The sequence below is a fragment of the Psammomys obesus genome, unplaced genomic scaffold, assembly GCF_907164565.1.
Source record: "Psammomys obesus unplaced genomic scaffold, mPsaObe1.curated_primary_1811, whole genome shotgun sequence".
NCBI lineage: Eukaryota > Metazoa > Chordata > Mammalia > Rodentia > Muridae > Psammomys > Psammomys obesus.
The window spans coordinates 47485671-47508296 of record NW_026587216.1 but is presented as its reverse complement, the minus strand read 5'-3'; the positions used below and the strand labels follow the sequence as shown (position 1 = coordinate 47508296).

At 40.1% G+C, this 22626-nt stretch overlaps 1 protein-coding gene across 1 annotated transcript in view; it reads left to right on the top strand.

Moving 5' to 3' along the window:
• Positions 1-22626, top strand: part of Cnbd1 (cyclic nucleotide binding domain containing 1) — a 411690-nt gene that overhangs the window by 18194 nt on the left and 370870 nt on the right. Inside the window, 1 exon segment of the mRNA XM_055603581.1 lies at positions 18914-18986. Within this exon segment, the coding sequence (XP_055459556.1) occupies positions 18914-18986 (73 nt within the window).

Genomic DNA, 22626 nt, shown 5'->3' with positions numbered 1-22626 from the left:
TGGGCCTTGAAGGACAGAGCGCTAGAGTGTGTAGATGCCTGGAAGTGTGGAGCTTAAGCACAGGTCGGGTACTGGTGCTGGTGCTGTTTGCGGGTGCAATGTGCATGCGCAGGTGCCCTGAATGCTTCAGTGGCCCACAGGCCTGTCATACCGTCCTCCACGTATTTACATCTGTCTGGGTTCCTCCGTCTTGGCTACAGGAATTGTTTGTCTGGACTCCACTGGAAGATCCACAGAACAGTGGCTTCAATGTTAAGAACTCTGTCTGAGGGATCCCTATGTTGCCCACAGCAGGGGTGTGGTTGGGAGGGATCCCATGTATGGCTTCTAGCATAGAGTGACTCTGGGTCTGGGGCTCTGTATGCACTTACTTCAAGGGGCACTCACTTGCCCTCAGGCCTAATTGGAAAGCACAGGGGTTCCCCCTGTTCCCTGCTCTCAGGTTTGGGCCCACAGGCGCAAATGAAAGTGTAAGAGATCCGTCAGCTCAGCGGTGTCCACTGTTTTGGCACTGGGCAGGGAGACTTGTACTTGGGGCATCAGCCTGGCTGTCTCAGCTCCTGCATGGGGCAGTGGCCACCAGCAGCAGCCGCAGACCTGGGAAACCTGTACTGCTGCTCCCTCTGCCTTCTCAGTCACTGTGCAACGAGGCTGTGCTTGGGGCAGCCACTGCCGCCTCAGCCGAGCTGGGAGGCCTGTGCTTGGGACAAGGAGAAGTGCCAGGGTTAAACATTCTCCACTCTCAGGCCCCAGAGATGTCCATGGGTGACCTGGATGCAAACTGTCCCAGCTCACGGGTTTTCTTCTCTCACCCAGGAAACCTCGATGTTGTTGTTCTGGCTTCAGCTGCCCCTCCACTCACCAATTCCCGAGTTTCGGATCCTGTGCCCCTCAGATTCCATGCACACTGGCCTTAATTTTTCATTTTTTAATATATTTTAAATATTAAACCCTGAGTAAGATAAAGCTGGCAAAGATTTTCTCCCATATGTAATCTGTCTCTTCACTCTGCTGGTAGTTCGCTTTGCAGGACAGAAGCTCTAATTTCATGTAATCCTACTCATCAATTCTTAGGTTAATGCCTGTTGTTTTCAGAGTCATTTTCACAAAGTTCTTTTTTTATGAATATAAGCTTTTATTGCTTTTTATCATTTTTACTTACTAGGAGTGGTATGTGCATGCCACATGAGGCATGTAGCGGTCAGAGAACTTTTTTTTTTATTGTTTGTTATTATTAGTTACATTTTATTAACTCTGTATCCCAGCTGTATCCCACTCCCTTTTTCCCTCCCAATCCTACCCTCCCTCTCTCAGCTTCTCCCTGCCCCTTTCCAAGTCCACTGATTGGGGAGGACCTCCTCCCCTTTCCTCTGGCCCTGTTTTATCAGGTATCTTCAGGGCTGGCTACGAAGTCCTCCTCTGTGGCCTAGCAGAACTGCTCCTCTCTTGGGGGGTGGGGAGTCAAAGAGCCTGCCATTGAGTTCCTGTCAGAGATAGTCCCTGTTCCCCTTACTATTTCACAAAGTTCTTACACGTTCCTATAATTTGAAGTATTTTCTTCCAGTTTCAGTGTTATGTTTTACATTATGGTTGATCTCTTTTTAACTTATTTTTATGCAGGTGAGCTATGAATCAACTTAAGTCTTTTTCAGGGGTATATCCTGTGTTCTCAACACCATTTGATGAAAAGTCTGTCTTCTTTTTTTTTTCTTTTAATTGTATTTTGACACCTTTGTCAACGATTAGGTAGCTATATTTGTGGGGTGTACCGGTTAGTTTTTTACATCTTGACACAAATTTTTATATATAAGGGAAAAGGGAATCCCAGTAGAAGAACTGCCTCCATCAAATTGGCTCACAGTATATCTATTTATGGGCATTTTCTTGATTGGTAATAGAGATAGGAGTCTACAATCCAATGTATGTGGTACCAAGCCTGCACAGGAGGCCTGGGCTGTAATGAAAAGATGAACTGAGCAAGCCGGAAGAGCCACACTAGTAAGCAGAGTTCTGTTACAGTTGCTGCTTTAGTCCTGGATCCAGTGTTCTGCCTCCAGTGTATGTCTTGCCTTCTTTTAACAATGGGCTATGATTTGAAAGTGTAAACCAAAGAAACTCATTTCTCTCCATGCTGATTTTCATCCCAGCAATAGAAAGTGAACTGTGTTTATGAACCCAATTTGTTTTTGAGTTTTGTCTTTTGAGACATCAGTCTACATGTTTGTTTCTTGAAGGCACCATGCTGTCTTTGTCCCTATGGTTACAAAACCATATTAGAAGCAAGGTATTATGATAACTCTGGATTTTCTTTTATTTTTTCTTTTATTTTATTATTGCTGTTATTATCATTTTAGAAATACTTTAGTTATTTGGGGTCATTGTGTTTCATAATAAACTTTAGATTAGGAGACAGTGAACCCTGTGGATCTGAGCTAGGCTCAGGAGCCAAGTTCCATTTTCTTCCACCCCAGGAGGCCTGTGGGACACTGGAGCAGCTCTAGGTTCAGAGATCTTTCTGTCTCGCCCCAGCTTCCTGGTCTACCTTGGTCACAAACAGTGATCCAGCAGAGACTGTGAATCTAGCGGAGACGAGTTGGGTGGGGACTAAAGCCAGATTGTCTTCTATCTCGATGAAGTGTGTGGGGCATGTGAGCATCTCTAGGCCTGGAGATGTTTTCTCATTCTACCCAGCTACCTGGCCTACCTGGATTACAAACACTGAGCCAGCAGAGTCATTGAACTCAGCAGAGCGCCCTCCCATCCTCAGCTGCATCTGAAGCTCTAGGACCCCATCTTGAGCCCCTGGACGTCTCTCATCTTCCTGTAGGCTACTCCAGACTCCGGAGACAGGTGGACCCAGTGTGCAGTACAGGCTCTAAGAACAGTCAAGGCCCATAGAACTATACACCTGAGGAAAGCACTTTCCATTTTATGATCATACCCAAAAAAACTAAGGATGGCTCCTTCAGGAACAACCATCTTCCTGTCAAGGGGATTTTCCTCACCTCAGGATTCCAGCAGGCACCAGAAACTAATACCAACAACCAAGAGAACCAGATGGGTAAAGGCCAGTGTAAAAGCAAATTCAACAAAAGCCCAAGCAACGTGGCATCTCCAGAACCCAGTTATTCAAGGGCAAGCAGCCTTGGATAACCTAACATGAGTGAAATTTAAGGAAATGAAATGACCTTAAATCCATACTTAAGATAATGGAGGAAAAACATAAAATCTGTACGGAAAAATGAGGTCCCTGGATAAGATGATCAATCCTCACCCAGAAAGGCAAATGGTGCTGACATAGGAAAAGGGAGAAAACAGAGAACAGGACAAGAGCCTACCACAGAGGGCTTCTGAAATACTCTGAAATATCAAAGCAGAAGGTGAGACATGTAGCCAAACTTTGGGCAGAGTGCAAGGAATCTTATGAAAGAAGGAGACAGAAAGACCTGGAGGGGACAGGAGCTCCACAAGGAGAGCAACAGAACCAAAAATCTGGGCACAGGGGTCTTTTTTTGAGATTGAAACCCCAACCAAGGACCATGTGTGGGGTGGGGATAACCTAGAACCCCTGCTCAGATGTAGCCCATGGCAGCTCAGGGTCCAAATGGGCTACCTAGTAAGGGGAACAGGGACTGTCTCTGACATGAGCTCAGTGGCTGCTGTTTGTCACCACCCCCCTGATGGGGGAGCAGTCTTACTAGGCCACAGAGGAGGACAAAGCAACCACTCCTGATGATACCTTATAGAATAGGGTCAGATGGAAGGGGAGGAGGACCTCCCCTCTCAGTGGACTTGGAGAAGGGCATGGGATAAGATGAGAGAGGGAGAGTGGCATTGGGAAGGAATGCGGGAGGGGTCTACAGCTGGGATACAAAGTGAATAAACTGTAATATAAAAATAAAAATTAATAAAAAGAAATACAGGGAGATACAGCCAAACAATTGATGGCCTTCAGAGAGGAAATAATTAAATCACAGAAAGAAAGGAAAGAAATAAAGGAAAATTCAAAGTAAAAGATGAAGGAATTGAAGGAAAAGCAAGAAAATACAAATAGGTCAAGGAAATTAGCAAAACAGTTCAAGTTCTGAAGATGGAAATGAAAACATTAAAGAAAACACAAACTGATGAAATCATGGAGAGGGAGAACTTAGGAAAGAAAACAGGAACTACAGAGGTAAGCATATCCAACAGATTACAAGAGGTGGAAGAAAGAATCTCAGAATCTTGGGTGTTGAAGTTACAATAGAAGAAATCGATATATCCATCAAAAAACAATGTTAAGTCTAAAAAATTCCTTACTCAAACCATCCAAGAAATCAAGGACAACATGAAAAGATGAAACCTAAGAATAATAGGAATAAAGAAAAAAAGATTTCCTTCTCCAAGACCCCAAAACTATTTTCAACAAAATCATAGCAGAAAAATTTCCCAACTTAGAGGAGAGGCCTGTATGCATACAAGAGGCTTACAGAACACCTAATAGATTAGACCAGAGAAGAAAATCCTTCCACATAATAATCAAAACACTAAATATACAGAACAAAGAAAAAAATACTAAAAGCTGCCAGGGAAAAAAGCCAAGTAACATAAAATGGCAAATCCATTAATTGTTTGGCTGTATCTTCCTGGATTTCTGACTCCTCAACAGAGAATATGTAAGCCAGAAGGGCCAGGATGAATATCATGCAGACCCTGAGAGACACAATGTCAGCCACACTACTATACCCAGCAAAACTCTCAATCATTATACAAAGAGGAAACAAGATATTCAATGACAAAAAACAAACTTAAACTGTACCTACCCACAAATTCAGCCTTACAGAAGATAGTAGAAGGAAAAATACATCCCAAGAAGGCTAATTACACCCAAAAAAACACAGGAAATAAGTAACCTTACTACAGCAAAACTGCAAGTAGCCAAACACACAAACACACTACCACAACCAACAACAAAATCAAAGGATCTAATAGTCACTGGTCATTAATATCTCTGAACATCAACGGATTCAACTCTCCAATTAAAAGACACAGACTAACAGAATGGATGCAAAACCAAGATCCAGCATTCTGCTCCACACATGAAACACATCTCAGACATAGAAATAGATATTATCTGAGAAGGCTAGAAGATGGTTTTCCAAGCAAATGGATCCAGGAGCAAGCAGGAGTATATCTTGCTTGCTATATAAGCCATCCTGATATCTAATAAAATATACTTTCAACCAAAATTAATCAAAGCGATGGTGAAGGTCACTTCATACTCATCGTAGGAAAATTTCGGCATGAAGACATCTCAGTTCCGAACATTTGTGCCCCAAATACAAGGGCACCCACTTTTGTAAAGGAAACATTAATAAAACTTAAACCACACCTAGATTGCCACACATTAATAGTGGGAGACTTCAACACCCCACTCTCATTAAAGGACAAGCCAATGAAACAAACTAAACAAAGAAACAATGACACCAACAACAAACAGACCTACATACATCTACAGAACCTTTCACCCTAACACAAAAGAATTTAGATTCTCAGCACCTCATGGAACCTTCTCCAAAATAAACCATATATTTGGTCACAAAGCAGCCTCAACAGATACAAAAATTGAAATAATCCTTTGAAACCTATCTGACCACCATGGGTTAAAGCTGGATCTCAACAACAAAAGAAATGGCAAAAAGCCTACACATGCATGGAAACTGAACAACTCAGTGACAGCTGGGTCAGAAAAGACATAAAGAAAGAAATGAAAGGCTTCTTAGAATTCAATGAAAAAGAAGGCACAGCATACCCAATAGTATGGGACACAATGAAAGTGGTACTAAGAGTAAAGTTCATAGCAGTAAGTACCTTCATAAAGAAATTCGAAATATCTCATACAAGCAACTTAATGGCTCACCTGAAAGCCCTTAGGGGGAAAAAAGTAGGAGACACATCCATGAGAAGTAAATGGCTGGAAATAATCAAACTCAGGGCTGGAATCAATAAACTAGAAACAAAGAGAACAATTCAAAGAATCAATGAACCCAAGAGCTGGTTCTTTGAGAAAATCAACAAGACAGACAAACCCTTAGCCAAACTAACTAAAAGGTAGAGATAAACTATCCAAATCAGCAAAATCAGAAAGAAAAAGGGGGACATTACCATAGACACTGAGGAAATCCAAACAATCACTGTCAACATACAAGAACATTGCTAGCCTTGTATGTTGATTTTATATCATGAAACTTTGTTGAAATTATTATTATATCTAAGGGGTTGTTATTTCCAAGGTAACCTACAGTTTCTGCATGTTCATTTCACATCTTAAAAAAAATTGTTCCTTTGTTTTTTAGGCTCATTCTTTCACTTTATATTTGAATCCTGATAGGCTTTATTCCACATGATCCATTCTACACACAAGGCTTACCTTTGGGTTTTCAAATTGGATTATTGAATTTTCAGTTACATCTTCATTTTATCTTGAATTATCATTATTTCCAACTATTCAATTCTGATTTTAAATTTTGAGTTTTCCTTGTCATTTTTTTTCAGCCACATATTTTGTTTTCTTGGACATAATTCTGGTATTATCTTCTTGAAGCCCATTGAAGTTTCATGTCTTTAAAATTTCATATCCTGGGTTCATCTAGCCAATTTTCACTAATATTTTCACTACTATTCCTATAGGAATAGTAGATCTGAAGATATTCTATCATTGCGATTCATGTTTTTTGTTTTTGTAATGTCACTTGTCCATGTGAACTACTTTCTTCTGCTGTGTGCCTGATCTAAGACTCTGGCTTGCTCTAGATTGCAGGAGCTTTGTGGCCAAATCTCTGCTAAGTAAAGCTGGAACATTCTCTATTTGATTAGATCAGGAAAAGATGGTTCTGAACTACATGTACAGCAATAGACTTTAGGGTGAGGAAAGGGAAGCAGGTGGAGGGAGGAATAAGAGAGGGAAGGAGGCAGAGGGAGGGATAGGAAAGAGAAGGTAATTAATTACCTGGCAAAGGTGGCTTGCGAACAAAGCATGTTTGCAGGTATCAGGTAGGTGTAGATATGGAGGCAGGAAGAGAAAGCAATAGGAGAAGAACAGAACTATTTTCCAGGCAAAGGAGGCTCAGAAACAAAGCTGGCTTGCAGACTACTGTTCTGGAGCTCAGACCAACCGAGGCAGCTGGCAAACAAAAAGGGTTCAATGTCCATGATGTCAGAGAAAGGCCTGTCTTATGGGTTATTGAGTTGTGTCAAATGATGTGTTTATTCAATTCTATTTGAAAGAAGATTGAATTTGGAATTTTATAGAAACAATAAAAGTCAGATAAGAGATGTAAATAAGATCCCTATTGATCATTAACACAGGTACATTGAATGGCCTCTCAACATGCATAAACTTATTCACAAGTTATTTTTCTTTCCCTAGATTTGGACCACTTACCCAAGTACATGAACAGAGTTAATCATGCTTATAATCCTTTCATTTTCTCCTGTCAAGCTTTTCCTTAATACTCCAGTCTTGAGCTAGAGGTCACAAAGTGGTTATTATAAGGGCAACAACAAATTTGTTGTTAATATTTCCATTTTTATTGCTACCAAACTCCTTACATGTGCACTAATAATTATAAGAAAGGTTCTACTTGTCATTGGTTTAATTATTAGTGTGCACAGAAACCATTTGACAAGGTGTCAGTTTTCTGCTTTTCAACTAACTTTACTCTGACATTTTCACAGGGTCGTTGTGACATTTTCTCAATGGCTTTCACCTCACTGAGAGTTACAAGGATTTGATTAAACTCGTTCTTGTAATAAGGAACAAAATTAGTAAATGTGCACTGTTAGGAATTTTTGTGAAATGTGTATATGCTTCTCTAATGGCAACATAAAAATATGTTCTGATAATCAACTTCACAGTGCTTGTTTCTGTCTGTATATTCTACAGCATTAGGCCCTGCTGCTCCAATATGCACAGTGAAGTTGTTTTGTGGTTGTTAACTATAAACTATTTTTTCTGACAACTTTTCTTTAAGGGTTGAGTAAATATCTCTTTAGCGAAAAAAAAAAAAAAAAAAAAAAAAAAAAAAAAAAAAAAAAAAAAAAAACAAAAACAAATGGAGCCAAAGCATTTAACTATATAAAGCCTGAGAAATACTATACGTATATGACCACTTTTTGTTAGGAACAATCTAATCCATGCATACTTTAACATATGACACAAATAAGAAAATACATTTACCTGAAACAAATGTTAATACGTATAACATGAGAATTTTTCCATCTTAATAACATCCAGTGGGGCATATGTCCAATATGATAATAGATGGAATTTTTCCTCAATTAAAAAAATTATTCACTTTACATTCTTTTTGTAACCCCACCTGACTCCCAGTCCCACCTTCCTTCCTTTCCCCCTCCCCTTTTCCTCAGAAAAGGGAAACTCCCTTTCCCAGTCAGCCCAGATCAAGTTGCATTAGGACTGAGCATGTCCTCATCCCTGGTGGCCTGGCAAGGCAGTCCCACCAGGCGAGAGTGATCAAAAAGCTGGCAAGTGAGTCCTTATCTGATAAGGACAGTTGGATTTTTAATTGCACAGGGTTTCTAGTGTAGGATTAATTTATAGCCATCGGCTTCAAATCATTTTTCACATGTACTCTAGCTAAAATCCTAGATTTTAACTCCATTCTAAGGGTAAGCCCCTGCTGCTTTCATTAAAAGCTAGGCTAAAACATTTTATAAGGGAAAAATAAGACTAGAAAATAAATGCAAATATTACAGCTTTTGAACTGTTTAAGTTTTATCCCTGATTTGATCAGTAGAAAAACAAAAGATCTATTCTTTTCATAGGTGCAATTTCACATTGAAACGTTTAGTATTTTTATTTATTTTTTTTACTATATTTTTACTATTAATTACACTTTATTTATTTTGTATCACCCCATACACCCCTCCCTCCTCCCCTCCCAATCCCACCCTACCTCCCTTTTCTTCATGCATGCTCCTCCCCACGTCCACTAATAGGGGAGGTCCTCCTCTCCTTCCTTCTGATCTTAGTCTATCAGATCACATCAGGAATAGCTGCATTGTCTTCTTCTGTGGCATGGTAAGGTTGCTCCCCCCTCAGGGGGAGGTGATCAAAGAGCAGGCCAATCAGTTTATGTCAGAGGCAGTCCCTCTTCCCATCACTATGTAACCCACTTGGACACTGAACTGCCATGGGCTACATCTGTGCAGGGGTTCTAGGTTATCTCCATGAATAGTCCTTGGTTGGAGTATGAGTCTCTGGGAAGTTCCCTGTGTTCAAATTTTCTTGTTCTGTTGCTCTCCTTGTGGAGTTCCTGTCCTCTCCAGCTCTTGCTATTTCCCACTTCTTACATAAAATTCCATTCACTCTGCCCGCCAGTTGTCCATCAGGCTCATAATCTGTTTTGATAGTCTGCAGGGCAGAGGCTTTCAGATGCCCTCTGTGGCAGGTTCCTAGGTTGTTTCCTGTTTTCTTCTTCTGGCTTTCAGAGGCCCTGTGTAGCAGGTTCCTAGGTTGTTTCCTGTTTTCTTCTTCTACTGATGTCCATCCTCTTTGCCTTTCAGGATGGGGATTGAGCATTTTAGTTAGGGTCCTCTCTTTTGCTTAGTTTGTTTAGATGTACAGATTTTAGTGGGTTTATTCTATGTTGTATGTTTATATGAGTGAGTATATACCGTGAGTGTCTTTTTGCTTCTGGGACAACTCACTCAGAATGATCCTTTCCAGGTCCCACCATTTACCTGCAAATTTCATGATTTCCTTATTTTTCATTGCTGAGTAATGCTCCATTGTATAGATGTACCACAGTTTCTGCATCCATTCTTCAGTTGAGGGGCATCTGGGTTGTTTCCAGCTTCTGGCTATTACAAATAAAGCTGCTACAAACATGGTTGAGCAAATGTCCTTTTTGTGTACTTGTGCCTCTTTTGGATATATGCCTAGGAGTGGTATAGCTGGATCTTGAGGAAGCGCTATTCCTAATTGTTTGAGAAAGCGCCAGATTGATTTCCAGAGTGGTTGTACAAGTTTACATTCCCACCAGCAGTGGAGAAGGGTTCCCCTTTCTCCACAACCTTTCCAGCATGTGTTGTCCTTTGAGTTTTTCATCTTGGCCATTCTGATGGGTGTAAGGTGAAATCTCAGGGTTGTATTGATTTACATTTCCCTAATGGCTAATGAGGTTGAGCATTTCTTTAAGTGCTTCTCTGCCATTCGATATTTCTCTACAGAGAATTCTCTCTTTAGCTCTGTTCCCCATTTACTAAGTGGATTACTTGGTTTGCTGCTTTTCAGCTTCTTTAGTTCTTTATATATACTGGATATGAGTCCTCTGTCAGATAAAGGGTTGGTGAAGATTCTTTCCCAATCTGTAGGCAGTCGCTTTGTTTTGATGACAGTATCCTTTGCTTTAAAGAAGCTTTTCAGTTTCAGGAGGTCCCATTTATTGATTGTTGTTCTCAGAGCCTGTGCTGTTGGTGTTCTGTTCAGGAAGTTCTCTCCTGTACCAATGAGTTCTAGGGTATTCCCCACTTTTTTTTCTAGCCGATTTAATGTGTCTAGTTTTATGTTGAGGTCTTTGATCCACTTGGACTTTAGTTTTGTGCAGGGTGATAAGTATGGATCTATTTTCATTTTTCTACATGTAGACATCCAGTTAGACCAGCACCATTTGTTGAAGATGCTATCTTTTTTCCATTGTATGGTTTTGGCACCTTTGTCAAAAATCAGGTGTCCATAAGTGTGTGGGTTTATTTCTGGGTCTTCTGTTCGATTCCATTGATCTGCCATTCTGTTTCTATGCCAGTACCATGTAGTTTTTATAACTGTTGCTCTATAGTACAGCTTGAGATCAGGGATGGAGATACCTCCAGAAGATCTTTTATTGGAGAGGATTGTTTTAGCAATTCTCGGTTTCTTGTTACTCCATACGAAGTTGAGAATTTTTCTTTCCAGGTCTGTAAAGAATTGTGTTGGCAATTTGATGGGAATTGCATTAAATCTGTAGATTGCTTTTGGTAAGATGGCCATTTTTACTATGTTAATCCTGCCAAGCCATGAGCATGGGAGATCTTTCCATCTTCTCATATCTTCTTCTAATTCTTTCTTCAGAGACTTGAAATTTTTTTCATACAAGTATTTGACTTGCTTGGTTAGGGTTACACCAAGGTACTTTATGTCATTTGTGGCTATCGTGAAGGGTGTTGTTTCCCTAATTTCTTTCTCTGCCCTTTTGTCTTTTGTATACAGGACGGCTACTGATTTTTTTGAGTTAATTTTGTATCTGGCCACTTTGCTGAAGGTGTTTATCAGCTGTAGGAGTTCCCTGGTAGAGTTTTGGGGGTCACTCATGTATATTATATCATCTGCAAATAGTGATAATTTGACTTCTTCTTTTCCAATCTGTATCCCATTGATCTCCTTCAACTGTCTTATTGCTCTAGCAAGGACTTCCAGCACTATGTTGAAGAGATATGGAGAAAGTGGGCAGCCTTGTCTTCTCCCTGATTTTAGTGGGATTGCTTTAAGTTTCTCTCCGTTTAGTTTGATGTTGGCTATAGGCTTGCTGTATATTGCCTTTACTATGTTTAGATATGTGCCTTGTATCCATGATCTCTCCAATACTTTAAACATGAATGAATGTTGGATTTTGTCAAATGCTTTTTCAGCATCTAGGGAGATTATCATGTGGTTTTTTTCTTTCAGTTTGTTAATATGGTGGATCACATTGATGGATTTCCGTATATTGAACCACCCCTGCATACCTGGGATGAAGCCTACTTGGTCATAGTGGATAATATCTTTGATGTGTTCTTGGATTCGGTTTGCAAATATTTTGTTAAGTATTTTTGCATCAATGTTCATAAGGGAGATTGGCCTGAAATTCTCTTTCTTTGTTGAGCCTTTGTGAGGTTTAGGTACCAAGGTGACTGTGGCTTCATGGAATGAGTTTGGTAATGTTCCTTCTGTTTCTATTTTGTGGAATACTTTGAAGAGAATTGGTGTTAGCTCTTCTTTGAAGGTCTGGTAGAATTCTGCGCTGAAGCCATCCTGGGCTTTTTTTGGATGGGAGACTTTTGATGACAACTTCTATTTCTTTGGGGGATATAGGACTATTTAGTTGATTTACCTGGTCCTGATTCAGCTTTGGTAAGTCAAATAAATCAAGATAATTGTCCATTTCATTTAGATTTTCAAATTTTGTGGCATATAGACTTTTGAAGTAAGTCCTAATGATTGTTTGGATTTCCTCAGTGTCTGTAGTTATGTCCCCCTTTTCATTTCTGATTTTGTTGATTTGGGTGGTGTCTCTCTGCCTTTTAGTTAGCTTGGCTAAGGGTTTGTCGATCTTGTTGATTTAATCAAAGAACCAGCTCTTGGTTTCATTGATTCTTTGAATTGTTTTATTTGTTTCTAATTGATTGATTTCAGCCCTGAGTTTGATTATTTCCAGCCGTCTACTCCTTTTTGGTGTGTCTGCTTCTCCTTTTTCTAGGGTTTTTAAGTGGGCCACTAAGTTGCTTGAATGAGCTGTCTCGAATTTCTTCTTGAAGGCACTTAGTGCTATGAACTTTCCTCTTAACACTGCTTTCATTGTGTCCCACAAGTTTGGGTATGTTGTGTCTTCATTTTCATTGAGTTCTAGAAAGGCTTTAATTTCTTTCTTTATTTCTTCCCTGACCCAGCTGTCATTTAGGAACAAGTTGTTCAGTTTCTATGTGTGTGTAGGCTTTTTGCTGTTTCTGTTATTGTTGAGGTTCAGCTTTATTCCATGGTGATCAGACAAGATACAAGGTATTATTTCAATCTTCTTGTATCTGTTGAGGCTTGCTTTGTGACCAACTATATGGTCTATTTTGGAGAAGGTTCCATGAGGTGCTGAGAAGAAGGTAAATTCTTTTGTGTTTGGGTGTAAAGTTCTGTAAATGTCTGTGAGGTCCATTTGATTCATGATCTCTGTCAGAGACATTGTTTCTTTGTTTAATTTCTGTTTTGTTGACCTGTCCTTTGTTGAGAGTGGGGTGTTGAAGTCTCCCACTATTAATGTGTGGGGATCTATATGTGGTTTAAATTTTATCAACGTTTCTTTAACAAATGTGGGTGCTCTTGTATTTGGGGCATAGATGTTCAGGATTGTGATGTCTTCCTGGTGGAATTTTCCTTTGTTGAGTATGAAGTGTCCTTCCCCATCTCTTTTTATTAATTTTTGTTGAAAGTTTATTTTATCAGATATTAGAATGGCTACTCCTGCTTGTTTCTTGGGTCCGTTTGCTTGGAAAGTCGTCTTCCAACCTTTTACCCTCAGGTAATGTCTATCTTTGTGTCTTAGGTGTGTTTCTTGTATGCAACAGATTGCTGGGTTTTGTTTACATATCCATTCTGTTAATCTGTGTCCTTTTATTGGAGAGTTGAGTCCATTGATGTTGAGAGAGATTAATGACCAGTGGCTGTTAGATCCCTTGATTTTGATGTTGACTGTGGTCATCAGGTTGTGTGCTTGGTTGTTTTTCGTTTTACTGTAGTAAAGTTATTTATTTCCCGTGTTTTCTTGAGAGAAGCTAATTTTCTTGGGTTGTATTTTCCCTTCTAGTGTCTTCTGTAATGCTGGATTTTTTTGTATGTATTGTTGAAATTTGTTTTTGTCATTGAATACCTTTTTTCTCCGTCTATGAGGACTGAGAGTTTTGCAGGGTATAGTAGCCTGGGCTGACATCTGTGTTCTCTTAGGGTCTGCATGATATCTGTTCAGGCCCTTCTGGCTTTCATAGTCTCTGTTGAAAAGTCAGGTGTGATTCTAATGGGTTTGCCATTATATGTTACTTGGCCTTTTTCCCTTGCAGCTTTTAGTATTTTTTTCTTTGTTCTGTATACTTACTGTTTTGATTATTATGTGGCGGGAGGATTTTCTTTTCTGGTCATATTTGTTGGGTGTTCTGTAGGCCTCATGTATTCTTATTGGCCTCTCCTTTAACTTGGGGAAATTTTCTTCAATGATTTTGTTGAAAATAATTTCTGGGCCTTGGAGAAGGGAATCTTCTTTTTCCTCTATACCTATTATTCTTAGGTTTTGTCTTTTCATATTGTCTTGGATTTCTTGGACGGTCTGTGTCAGGAATTTTTTGGATTTAACATTTTCTTTGACAGATACATCGATTTCTTCCATTGAATCTTCTACACCTGAAATTCTTTCTTCCATCTCTTCTAGTCTATTGGTTATTCTTACCTCTGTAGTTCCTGTTTTCTTCCCTAGATTCTTCTTCTCCATTATTTCCTCCATTTGTGTTTTCTTTAATTTTTCCAATTCTATCTTCAGGTCTTGAGTTGTTTTGTTTACTTCCTTCACCTGTCTGATTGTACTTTCCTGTTTTTCTTTTAGTTCCTTCAACTCTGTTTCTTTTATTTCATTCAGTGCTTTAAGCATTTCCTTTCTAAAGGCCATAAACTGTTTGGCTGCAGCTTCCTCTATTTCTTTACGGATGGCAATATTCTGTTTGAGTTTATCTTCCTCTATGTCTTTATGTATTTTATTTGTTTCCTCTGTTATCATCTTCATGAGCATAGTTGTTAGGTCATCATCTTGGATTTCAGTTATGCTGGGGTGTCCAGGGCTACTTGCCCCTGGGTAACTGGGTTCTGGAGATGCCATATTGCTCTGTCTTTTGTTGCTTGAGCTTTTACGCTGGCCTCTACCCATTGTGCTATCTTAGGTGTTTGGAGTTATTTTCTGGTGGTTCCTGGGGATCCTGTGGTGGAAAGACTCCCCTTTGCAGAAAGCTGGTTTTTCCTGAAGGAAGTCTTCTCAGCTTTTTGGGTATAGTCCCTGGATGGCTGGTGTTTTTTTCAGGAGTTGCTACTGCTCATCTCAGGGATAGAGACCTGAGTGGTAACTGTGGTCTTTGTTAGTCGAGAGGGTTCTCCTCTCACCCAGGGAAGTCCTGAGGACAGCTGCCCTGTTTCTGGGTTTCTTGCTGTAAATTTAATGATCAGCTGCTGTGACCCAGTTGGACATCTGGCGCGCAGCAACTGTTTGTGCCTGTGTCTGGAGCACAGCTGAGTGATGGCGGCTCGGCCCTGCCGGTCTTTGCTAGATTTTTTCCAGGGAAGGATTGGGTGATTTAAGTCAATACAGTTTCCTTCCTTCCCTGGAGACAGGGACTCTCAGTCTCTTTTTTTGCCCTGGTGAGCACTGCTCAGTCTCCGCCAGCTGTCTGGTGTGCGGAAACTGCCTGGGTCTGCCTTTCCGGCCTTTGGGAGCCTGGGTGTCTCCCTAAACTGGGTAATTTTCCTGAGACCTTTTCGGGGTGGGGGTGTCGGCTGAGTGCTCTGAGATCAGATCAGCCTTTTCCCTCCCTGTGTGTTTGCACTGGACAGTGAGACTCATTTGCTGGTGTCCTGGTGCCCACAGTTCTATCTGAGGTGGCGAATCAGTCGCGCAGGCAGGCAGGGCTCTGTTCTGGAGCCTGGATCCCTGGCTCTGGCTCCGGGCTGGCTCCTGGGGCGCCTGTGGAACCAGAGTCTTTTCCAGGGGATATCTGGGTGACCTAAGGTTGGTCCCAATCGTTTCCTGTACCGTGGGGTTATCTTTCTCGACTGAAAATTCCAGTCTCTGATAGTGTGGTGCTCATGGTTCAGTCTGGGACCGTGACCAGAGACACTGGCTTGTGGCTCTGGGCTGGGGCTGGGGCTGGCGGCCAGCAGCCAAGCGTCTGGTGGAACCTGGATCTCTTCCACGGTTTAGCCGGGTGAGTTAAAAGCTGATTGAATCCCCCACCGTGGGGTATCCTCTCACCTGGGAAACACAATGACTGTGTTTTATGGCCGCGAGTTCTGATTGCTGGTCACTGTGCTGATCCTGCTGCTGCTGCTCAGAATGAGAGTCCTCCCGGTGCTGCCATCTTGCCCCACCCCAAGTATTTCTATTTTTAAACAACCTGCTTTTAAAGACATTATCTGTTATATACTTAAAACTCTTCTTATAAAGACTCTCATAACAAACACCTCTAACAACAGAGGCTCAATAATGAAGATATATTTGATGAATTAAGTATTCTACAAGCCTGTAGAGTTTGTGCTGGTTTTAAGGCTACTGGCTTTTTCCAAGCCAAACATGAAACGTTGGTCATATTTTTCATGCAAGTGCTTAACCAAGTGGAATTTTAATTTTCTATTCTTTTCCATCAATTCTTATTCTTAAAATATTTATTCCCTCCTCTCTGCCTTCCTCCCTCTCCTTTCCTTCTCCCCTCCCTTCTCTTCCCACTTCATTTTTTCATCTTCTGCAAGTTATCTTAACCAAATATAATGGATGGCGATTTTTTTTTTAATATTTTTTTGGTCAGAATTTCTCAGATTTAAGTTCTCTCCCTAAATTTCTATGGAAGTTCTCCTTCTTTACATACCTAACTCACTGGAATTATTACTGAGCTGGATCATCAACCAGTTGGGAAAAATGGATTAATGTGTACTTTATAAAAGTCTCTTCTTTAAATGTCTATTATAATTAACATTTTATATTATTCACACCAGAATAATAGTATGTCAGACATCTTAAGTATATCAAAGTTATAGTTGGTTCATTTAAAATAAATAATTGTATATGACACCAAAACTGAATCAGACAGTCTTTATCAGTTAAGGTTTGGTAGGGAATATGGTTAGGGAAGTACTTAAATCATATGAATAATAATTCCAGATGTATTAAAAGCTACCATGTTAGGATAAGTCTTCTGCTTAAATTACTCTTATTTTAGTTTCATACTTAGAAAACTTTCTGTTATGCTGTTAATTTTGTAGTCATCCAGGGTCCATACATAACCCAATTTTATGGCTCAAACCCTGAGTTAGAAGGTATAAATGCGTGCATAGCAAGTTCCAATTCTTTGTGATTATGATGTGGCCACTGAACAACTCTTAAAAAGTTTGGAAGATGTAGTAAATCACTTACTTTCTCAATAACTTTTCAATAAGTAATAAAATAATGTATATGTGTTGGTATTGATTACTGTGTGTCATGTCACATTTCCACTTCCGTTTCTAAGACCACTGTTGTGGAGCAGTCACAGGGACTGTGATGTGAATCCCCGTCACCCCGAAGACATGCACCACACCTTGTATTCCATCTTCCCACCTCATTAGAAGGGTGTCTCCTCCTCATGGCAGTTAATTTGCTTCTTGTCTATGAGAAGAACTTTTATTTCTTAAGGATTCTTTGTGACTTCTCACACATGAATGCCATGAAGAACTGGAAATTGATTCTACACCCTGGAAAATGCTCTGAAGAATGAGAAGTCAATGATGGATAACTTTACAGGCTTAGCTAGACCTGCAGAGATCAGACTGGATAAGAAAGTGTGAGAGAGAGAAAGAGACAGTAGGAAGGAGAAGATGATAAAAGGAAATACATCAGGTAGCAAATGAACTTTTCTTTTAATTGTGTCTAAAGCAGTTTTGCATGTGAAAAATCTTGGAAAGTAATTCTGAAAGACTTTTTTTTTTTTCCTCAGAGAAATTAAATTATGGCTCATTCCAATTCCACTATTTTCTGCAATTATAAATTGCCAGACTAGATTCTAGATCAATAAAATTAAATTCTGTTTGAAAAATCTATGGATAAATCTACTAATTAAAAACTTCCATATATGTACTGTTTTTAAAGATTTTGATTAGTATTTTCTTACAATGGGATATTGTGATTCTCCCAAATGTCAACATTCCCAGTTCCAGATAAACACTGTTTCCCTCTGAGTTGTTGGTTACATGTGTGCAGAGGAAACCCTCCCGGACAATAGAGGCTATTGCCACTGCTGGAGGTTGTCCATCAGAACTCGATGGTAGACTCTAGTGCTGAAAACTATTCATGTTGATCACAGATCATGGATTCTGTTGCTTATCTAGAAACTTTCTCTCTGTTGGCTAGCTTTCATAAGGACAGAAATTGCTGTTCAGTCAGCTGGAGCAAACATATTATCAACAGTCTTCCCTTGCTGTGGACCCTGAGAGCTATAATAACCACTGATATGGTGAGATGTGGCAGTTGGTGCAACAGCGCTATGAAGGTCTTTGGGTTGACCATGATTATCCAGTTGGACTTAAAGCCTGCTCCACAGAAGAGAACTCATGCCTTATTCCACAAAATTAGAACAGCTCAACACGCCTCACCTTACTTTTTATAAGTGAACAGTGATTAATTAGAGACCTAATAAACGGTCAATATGTAGAAAACAAATGACTGTGATATTCATGCCTAAGTGGATAGCTATATCACATAACACTCTCCAAAGGCTTGGGAAACACGCATAAGAGGGAACAAACCATGATTTGCAGGGCCAGAGGACGAGGAACTGGAAAATGACGTCGCATGCATATGACAGGACAACTACACTCATGAAATAAAAACAGCTATGGTCACCTGTACAAGATCTTGTTCAAAATCGTCACTAAATAAAGCCAAGGCAGAATGTGGGGAAAGGCTACCCCTATCTTGAGAGTATTTGATGGCTTCTTGGGAAGGGAAAATCCATTTTTTTTGAGAATGTGGCCTCATGGTAGGTTTTTCATCTCCAGTGGATGGTCCACACCAATGATTAAATATCCAGCACTAATTAGACTCCATGGGTTTAAAAAAATAAAAACATAAATATATGTGGAATTCATGGTGGAGAGATAGATGGAGAAGGAGGTAGGGAGGTGTAAGTAGTTGATATGATAAAAACACATTTAAAAGCAAATTCTATAGTCACTCTAATCATCATACCAAAATCTATGTGTCTATTAGAGACTGAATACAATATCTCATTTAATGAACACCGTATTTTTTAGTATGATGAATGTTGCCAATTAAATCCTGTTTATACACTTGCTTAATAAGATACCAGAAAACTCCTCACACTTTTAATTGATTTCTTTTTGCAGGCCTAAGAATGGAAAGAAAGATTAATTATACTCGGTTGAATAGCATATGCCACACTAGAGGAATAAGGAGCAGGTAAGTTACTCATGCATGTCTTTTTCTGTCATAGAAAAAGACATAGACTTCCCCATCACATGCCTGGCCTCAGAAGCTTTCATTAGCTCTACAGAAAGATTCTGCAAAGACTTTCCTGTATTCTTCTTGAGTCTAAATCCACAACCACAGGGGCTAAGATGCCTAGTTATTCTGCTAGCTAGTGTTGGAACTCTCCTTGGACTGCATTTTCCAAAGCTTTCTGTTGTTGGTAGTCTCCTTACTGCTTAAGCTTTCCTTTAACTCCTTTTCACGGGTTGGAAGCTTAGCTACTTGGGGTCTGGCCCTGAGAGCATCACTCTCTACTCCATTTTGAATAAATCCTTTATTTAAATGTTTTATCTTCTTGAGCACAGGACTTGGCTCCAACATTACATTTCCTGGTGCTCTTTTTTTCTCTTCAAACTATTTCTTTGTGCCTGCTTCCTCTTTTTCATTGTAGATAATTATGAGAATGATCACTAATGACTACATAATACTGTGCTACCAGGCTGTCTTAAAATCTCTGCCAATGACATTAATGTAAATCTCTTTGATTTAGCTGCAGGCACATTTTTAGGACAAGGCCATATTCTGTGCCAACACATGTAAGGAAAGGTCTGTAGGCCACTGACTAATATTCTTCCCCTCTGAAACCTGTGGATCCAGCCCTCGATTCTCAAAATTGCCCTTTATACTATTGTTCTATATGTTCCTACTTAGATGAACCATTAATTACTGCTGAAAGTGTTCAACTACTTTTCTAGTCCAAAGTGTCAAAATCTTCCATACTCTTCCTACAAATAGCATGGTCAAGCCTACTTGGAAATACCCAAGTTCCTGGTACCTATGTCTGTCTTAGTTACTGTTCTGTGAAAGGACATTATGACCAAGACAACTCTTGTAAAATAAAGTATTTAACTGGGGGCTTCCTTACAGTTTTAGAGGGATGGTCCATGACCATCACCGTGAGAAGCAGACAGGCATGCAGGGAAACAGTAGATGAGTGTTTTATATCCTGATCTGCCTGTAAAAGTCAGAGAGGGAGGGAGGGGAAGAGAAGGATGGGACAACTATTTACCCATAAAAGCCTATAGGGATGATTCTCATTCAAACCACCACAGCTCGAATGTCTTTACTTCAGTTGTACTTTTGAAATTATATAACCATAGCCATCATGGTCCACCCACTCTCCAACCTTTCTTCACTCATGTTTATGTTGACAAAATGCCCTGGGTTTACAGATTTTTCTCTCTCTGTTCTTATAGTACTTTTTTGCTTTTATTTATTTATTATTTATTACAATTTCTTCACTTTGTATCCCCTCCCTAGTCTCCTCCCAGTCCCTCCCTCCCTTCCTCTTCTTCCCCTAAGTCTCTCCCCTAGTCCACTGATAGGGGAGGACCTCCTCCCCTACTATCTGGCCCTAGCCTATCAGGTGTCATCAGGACTGTCTGGATTCTCTTCCTCTGTGACCTGGCAAGGCTTCACCCCCTCAGGGGAGGTGAGCAAAGAGCCAATCACTGAGTTCATGTCAGAGACAGCCCCTGTTCCCCTTACTAGAGAACCCACTTAGAGACTGAGTTACCTATGGGCTACATCTGGGCAGGGGTTCTAGGTTATCTCTATGTATGGTCTTTTGTTGGAGTATCAGTCTCTTCAGGCTCCCCTGGGCCCAGATTTTTTTTTTTTTTTTGGCTGTTGGTTTTCCTTTGGAGTTCCTGTCCCCTCCAGGTATTTCTGTCTCCTTCTTCTTTCATAAGATTCCCTGCACTCTGCCCAAAGTTTGGCTATGAGTCTCAGCATCTGCTTTGATACCCAGTTGGGTAGAGTTTTTCAGAAGCTCTCTGTGGTAGGCTCTGTTTTCTCCCTCTTCCGATTTCTATCCCATTTGACCTTCTGAGTGAGGATTGAGCATCTTCCCTAGGGTCCTCCTTATAGCTTAGCTTCTTTAGGCCTATAGATTGAAAGTACTTCTTAACATCATATTTCAGTTAGTATTTCAGAAACATCTTTTCAGTGTTCTTTATGAATGTATTGAAAATGAAAAGTAAAGAATTAAGGTTTATGGTGAACTGGTTGTGGTTGTATGCCCCTCTATCTTGGTAAATCACAATTTGATATCATTACTGTGCTGTAATGCAGAAAGATCACTGATTCAATGACCTTTTTATTTAGGTAAAGGACTTACTTAATGTCAAATGTTAAAATTATTGGTATCATTACATAGCTTTTCAACTTATTTTGTATCTTGAGGATAATATCAATTACAGAGATACATAAGTGTTTATTTACTTAATTTATATCAGCCCTCACTTGCTCCCATTGTGGTGAAAGGCAGTACTCATATTTCTTTTAATTTTCATCAAGAAAATGTGTAGACACCACATTATTTGAAAGACAAATTTAGGTGGAAACAATCTGTAAGAAGTCAAATGGGTTAAAAGTTTATGGCTTATTTAATTTGAAACAAAAAAATGCAAATTGCCTTAGGATAAAAACATAAATATAATTTACAAGTGAACGTTTCATTCAGATAGTGAGGAGAGTATGTGACACATAAAAATGTTGTGTGATACAGTTTCACCTAGTGTACATTAACCATATACCTCAGTAGTTTACTTTGAACCCAACCTTTTTTTTTTTTTCTTTCTCATTGTTATGTTTTTCTTTTTGACTAGGTTTCTAGGTTGGCATTTTTAGGAGTCTACGAAAACTTTGTTCTTTCATTGTTTTACCGTGAATGTTGGTTGGCATGCCCAGAGATTCCCCCTAAACAATACAGGCCCTGGCTATTGCTCATAGCTGCCCACCAGAACATGACTGAAAGATTTTTTTGGTTTTGCTTTGGTTTGGTTTCCTTTTCTCATTTATTTATTTTAGTCTCTTTACATCCTTGTAGACCTTTCCCTCCTCCCCTCACAGTCCTACCCTCACTTCCTGTCCCCTCCCCCTCCCTTTTGTCCTCAAGAAAGGGGAGCCCTCTTTTCCATCCATCCTAGCTCATCAAGGTGCATCAGGACTAAACTTGTCCTTGTCCCCTGTAGCCTGTCAAGGCAACCCTGGCAGGGAAAAGTGATCTAAAAGCTAGCAAGTGAGTCCATGTCCCATGTAGTCCCCACTTTCCTTACTAGAGAACCCACATGAAGTATAAGCTGCCTTTTTGCTGCATCTTTATAGGAGGCCTAGGTCAAGCTCATGCATGGTCCTTGGGTGACGCTTCAGCCACAGCAAACACCTCTGGACCCTGATTAGTTTGCTCTATTGTTTTTCCTGTGGAAGTTCTTTCACATCTGGGTCCTTTTCTCTTTCCTCCCACTTTTCCACAAGACTCCATCAACCAGTGTTTGGCTGTGAGTCTCAGCATCTGTTTTGAGGCACTGCTGGTAGAGCCTTTCAGAGGACAACTATGGTAGGCTCCTGTCTACAATCTTAGGAGAGTATAGTTCAGTGTCAGGGGTTGGCACTCTCCAATAGTGTGGGTCTTTGGTTGGGCCAGGCATCAGTTGAGCATTCTCTCAATTGTTGCTATAACTGTTCTATCTTTACCCTTGCACATCTTGCACACAGAGTAAATTTTGGGTCGACGTTTTTGCCGGTGTGTTGGTGTCCCCTCTCTCTCCTAGGGGACTAATTTAGTTAA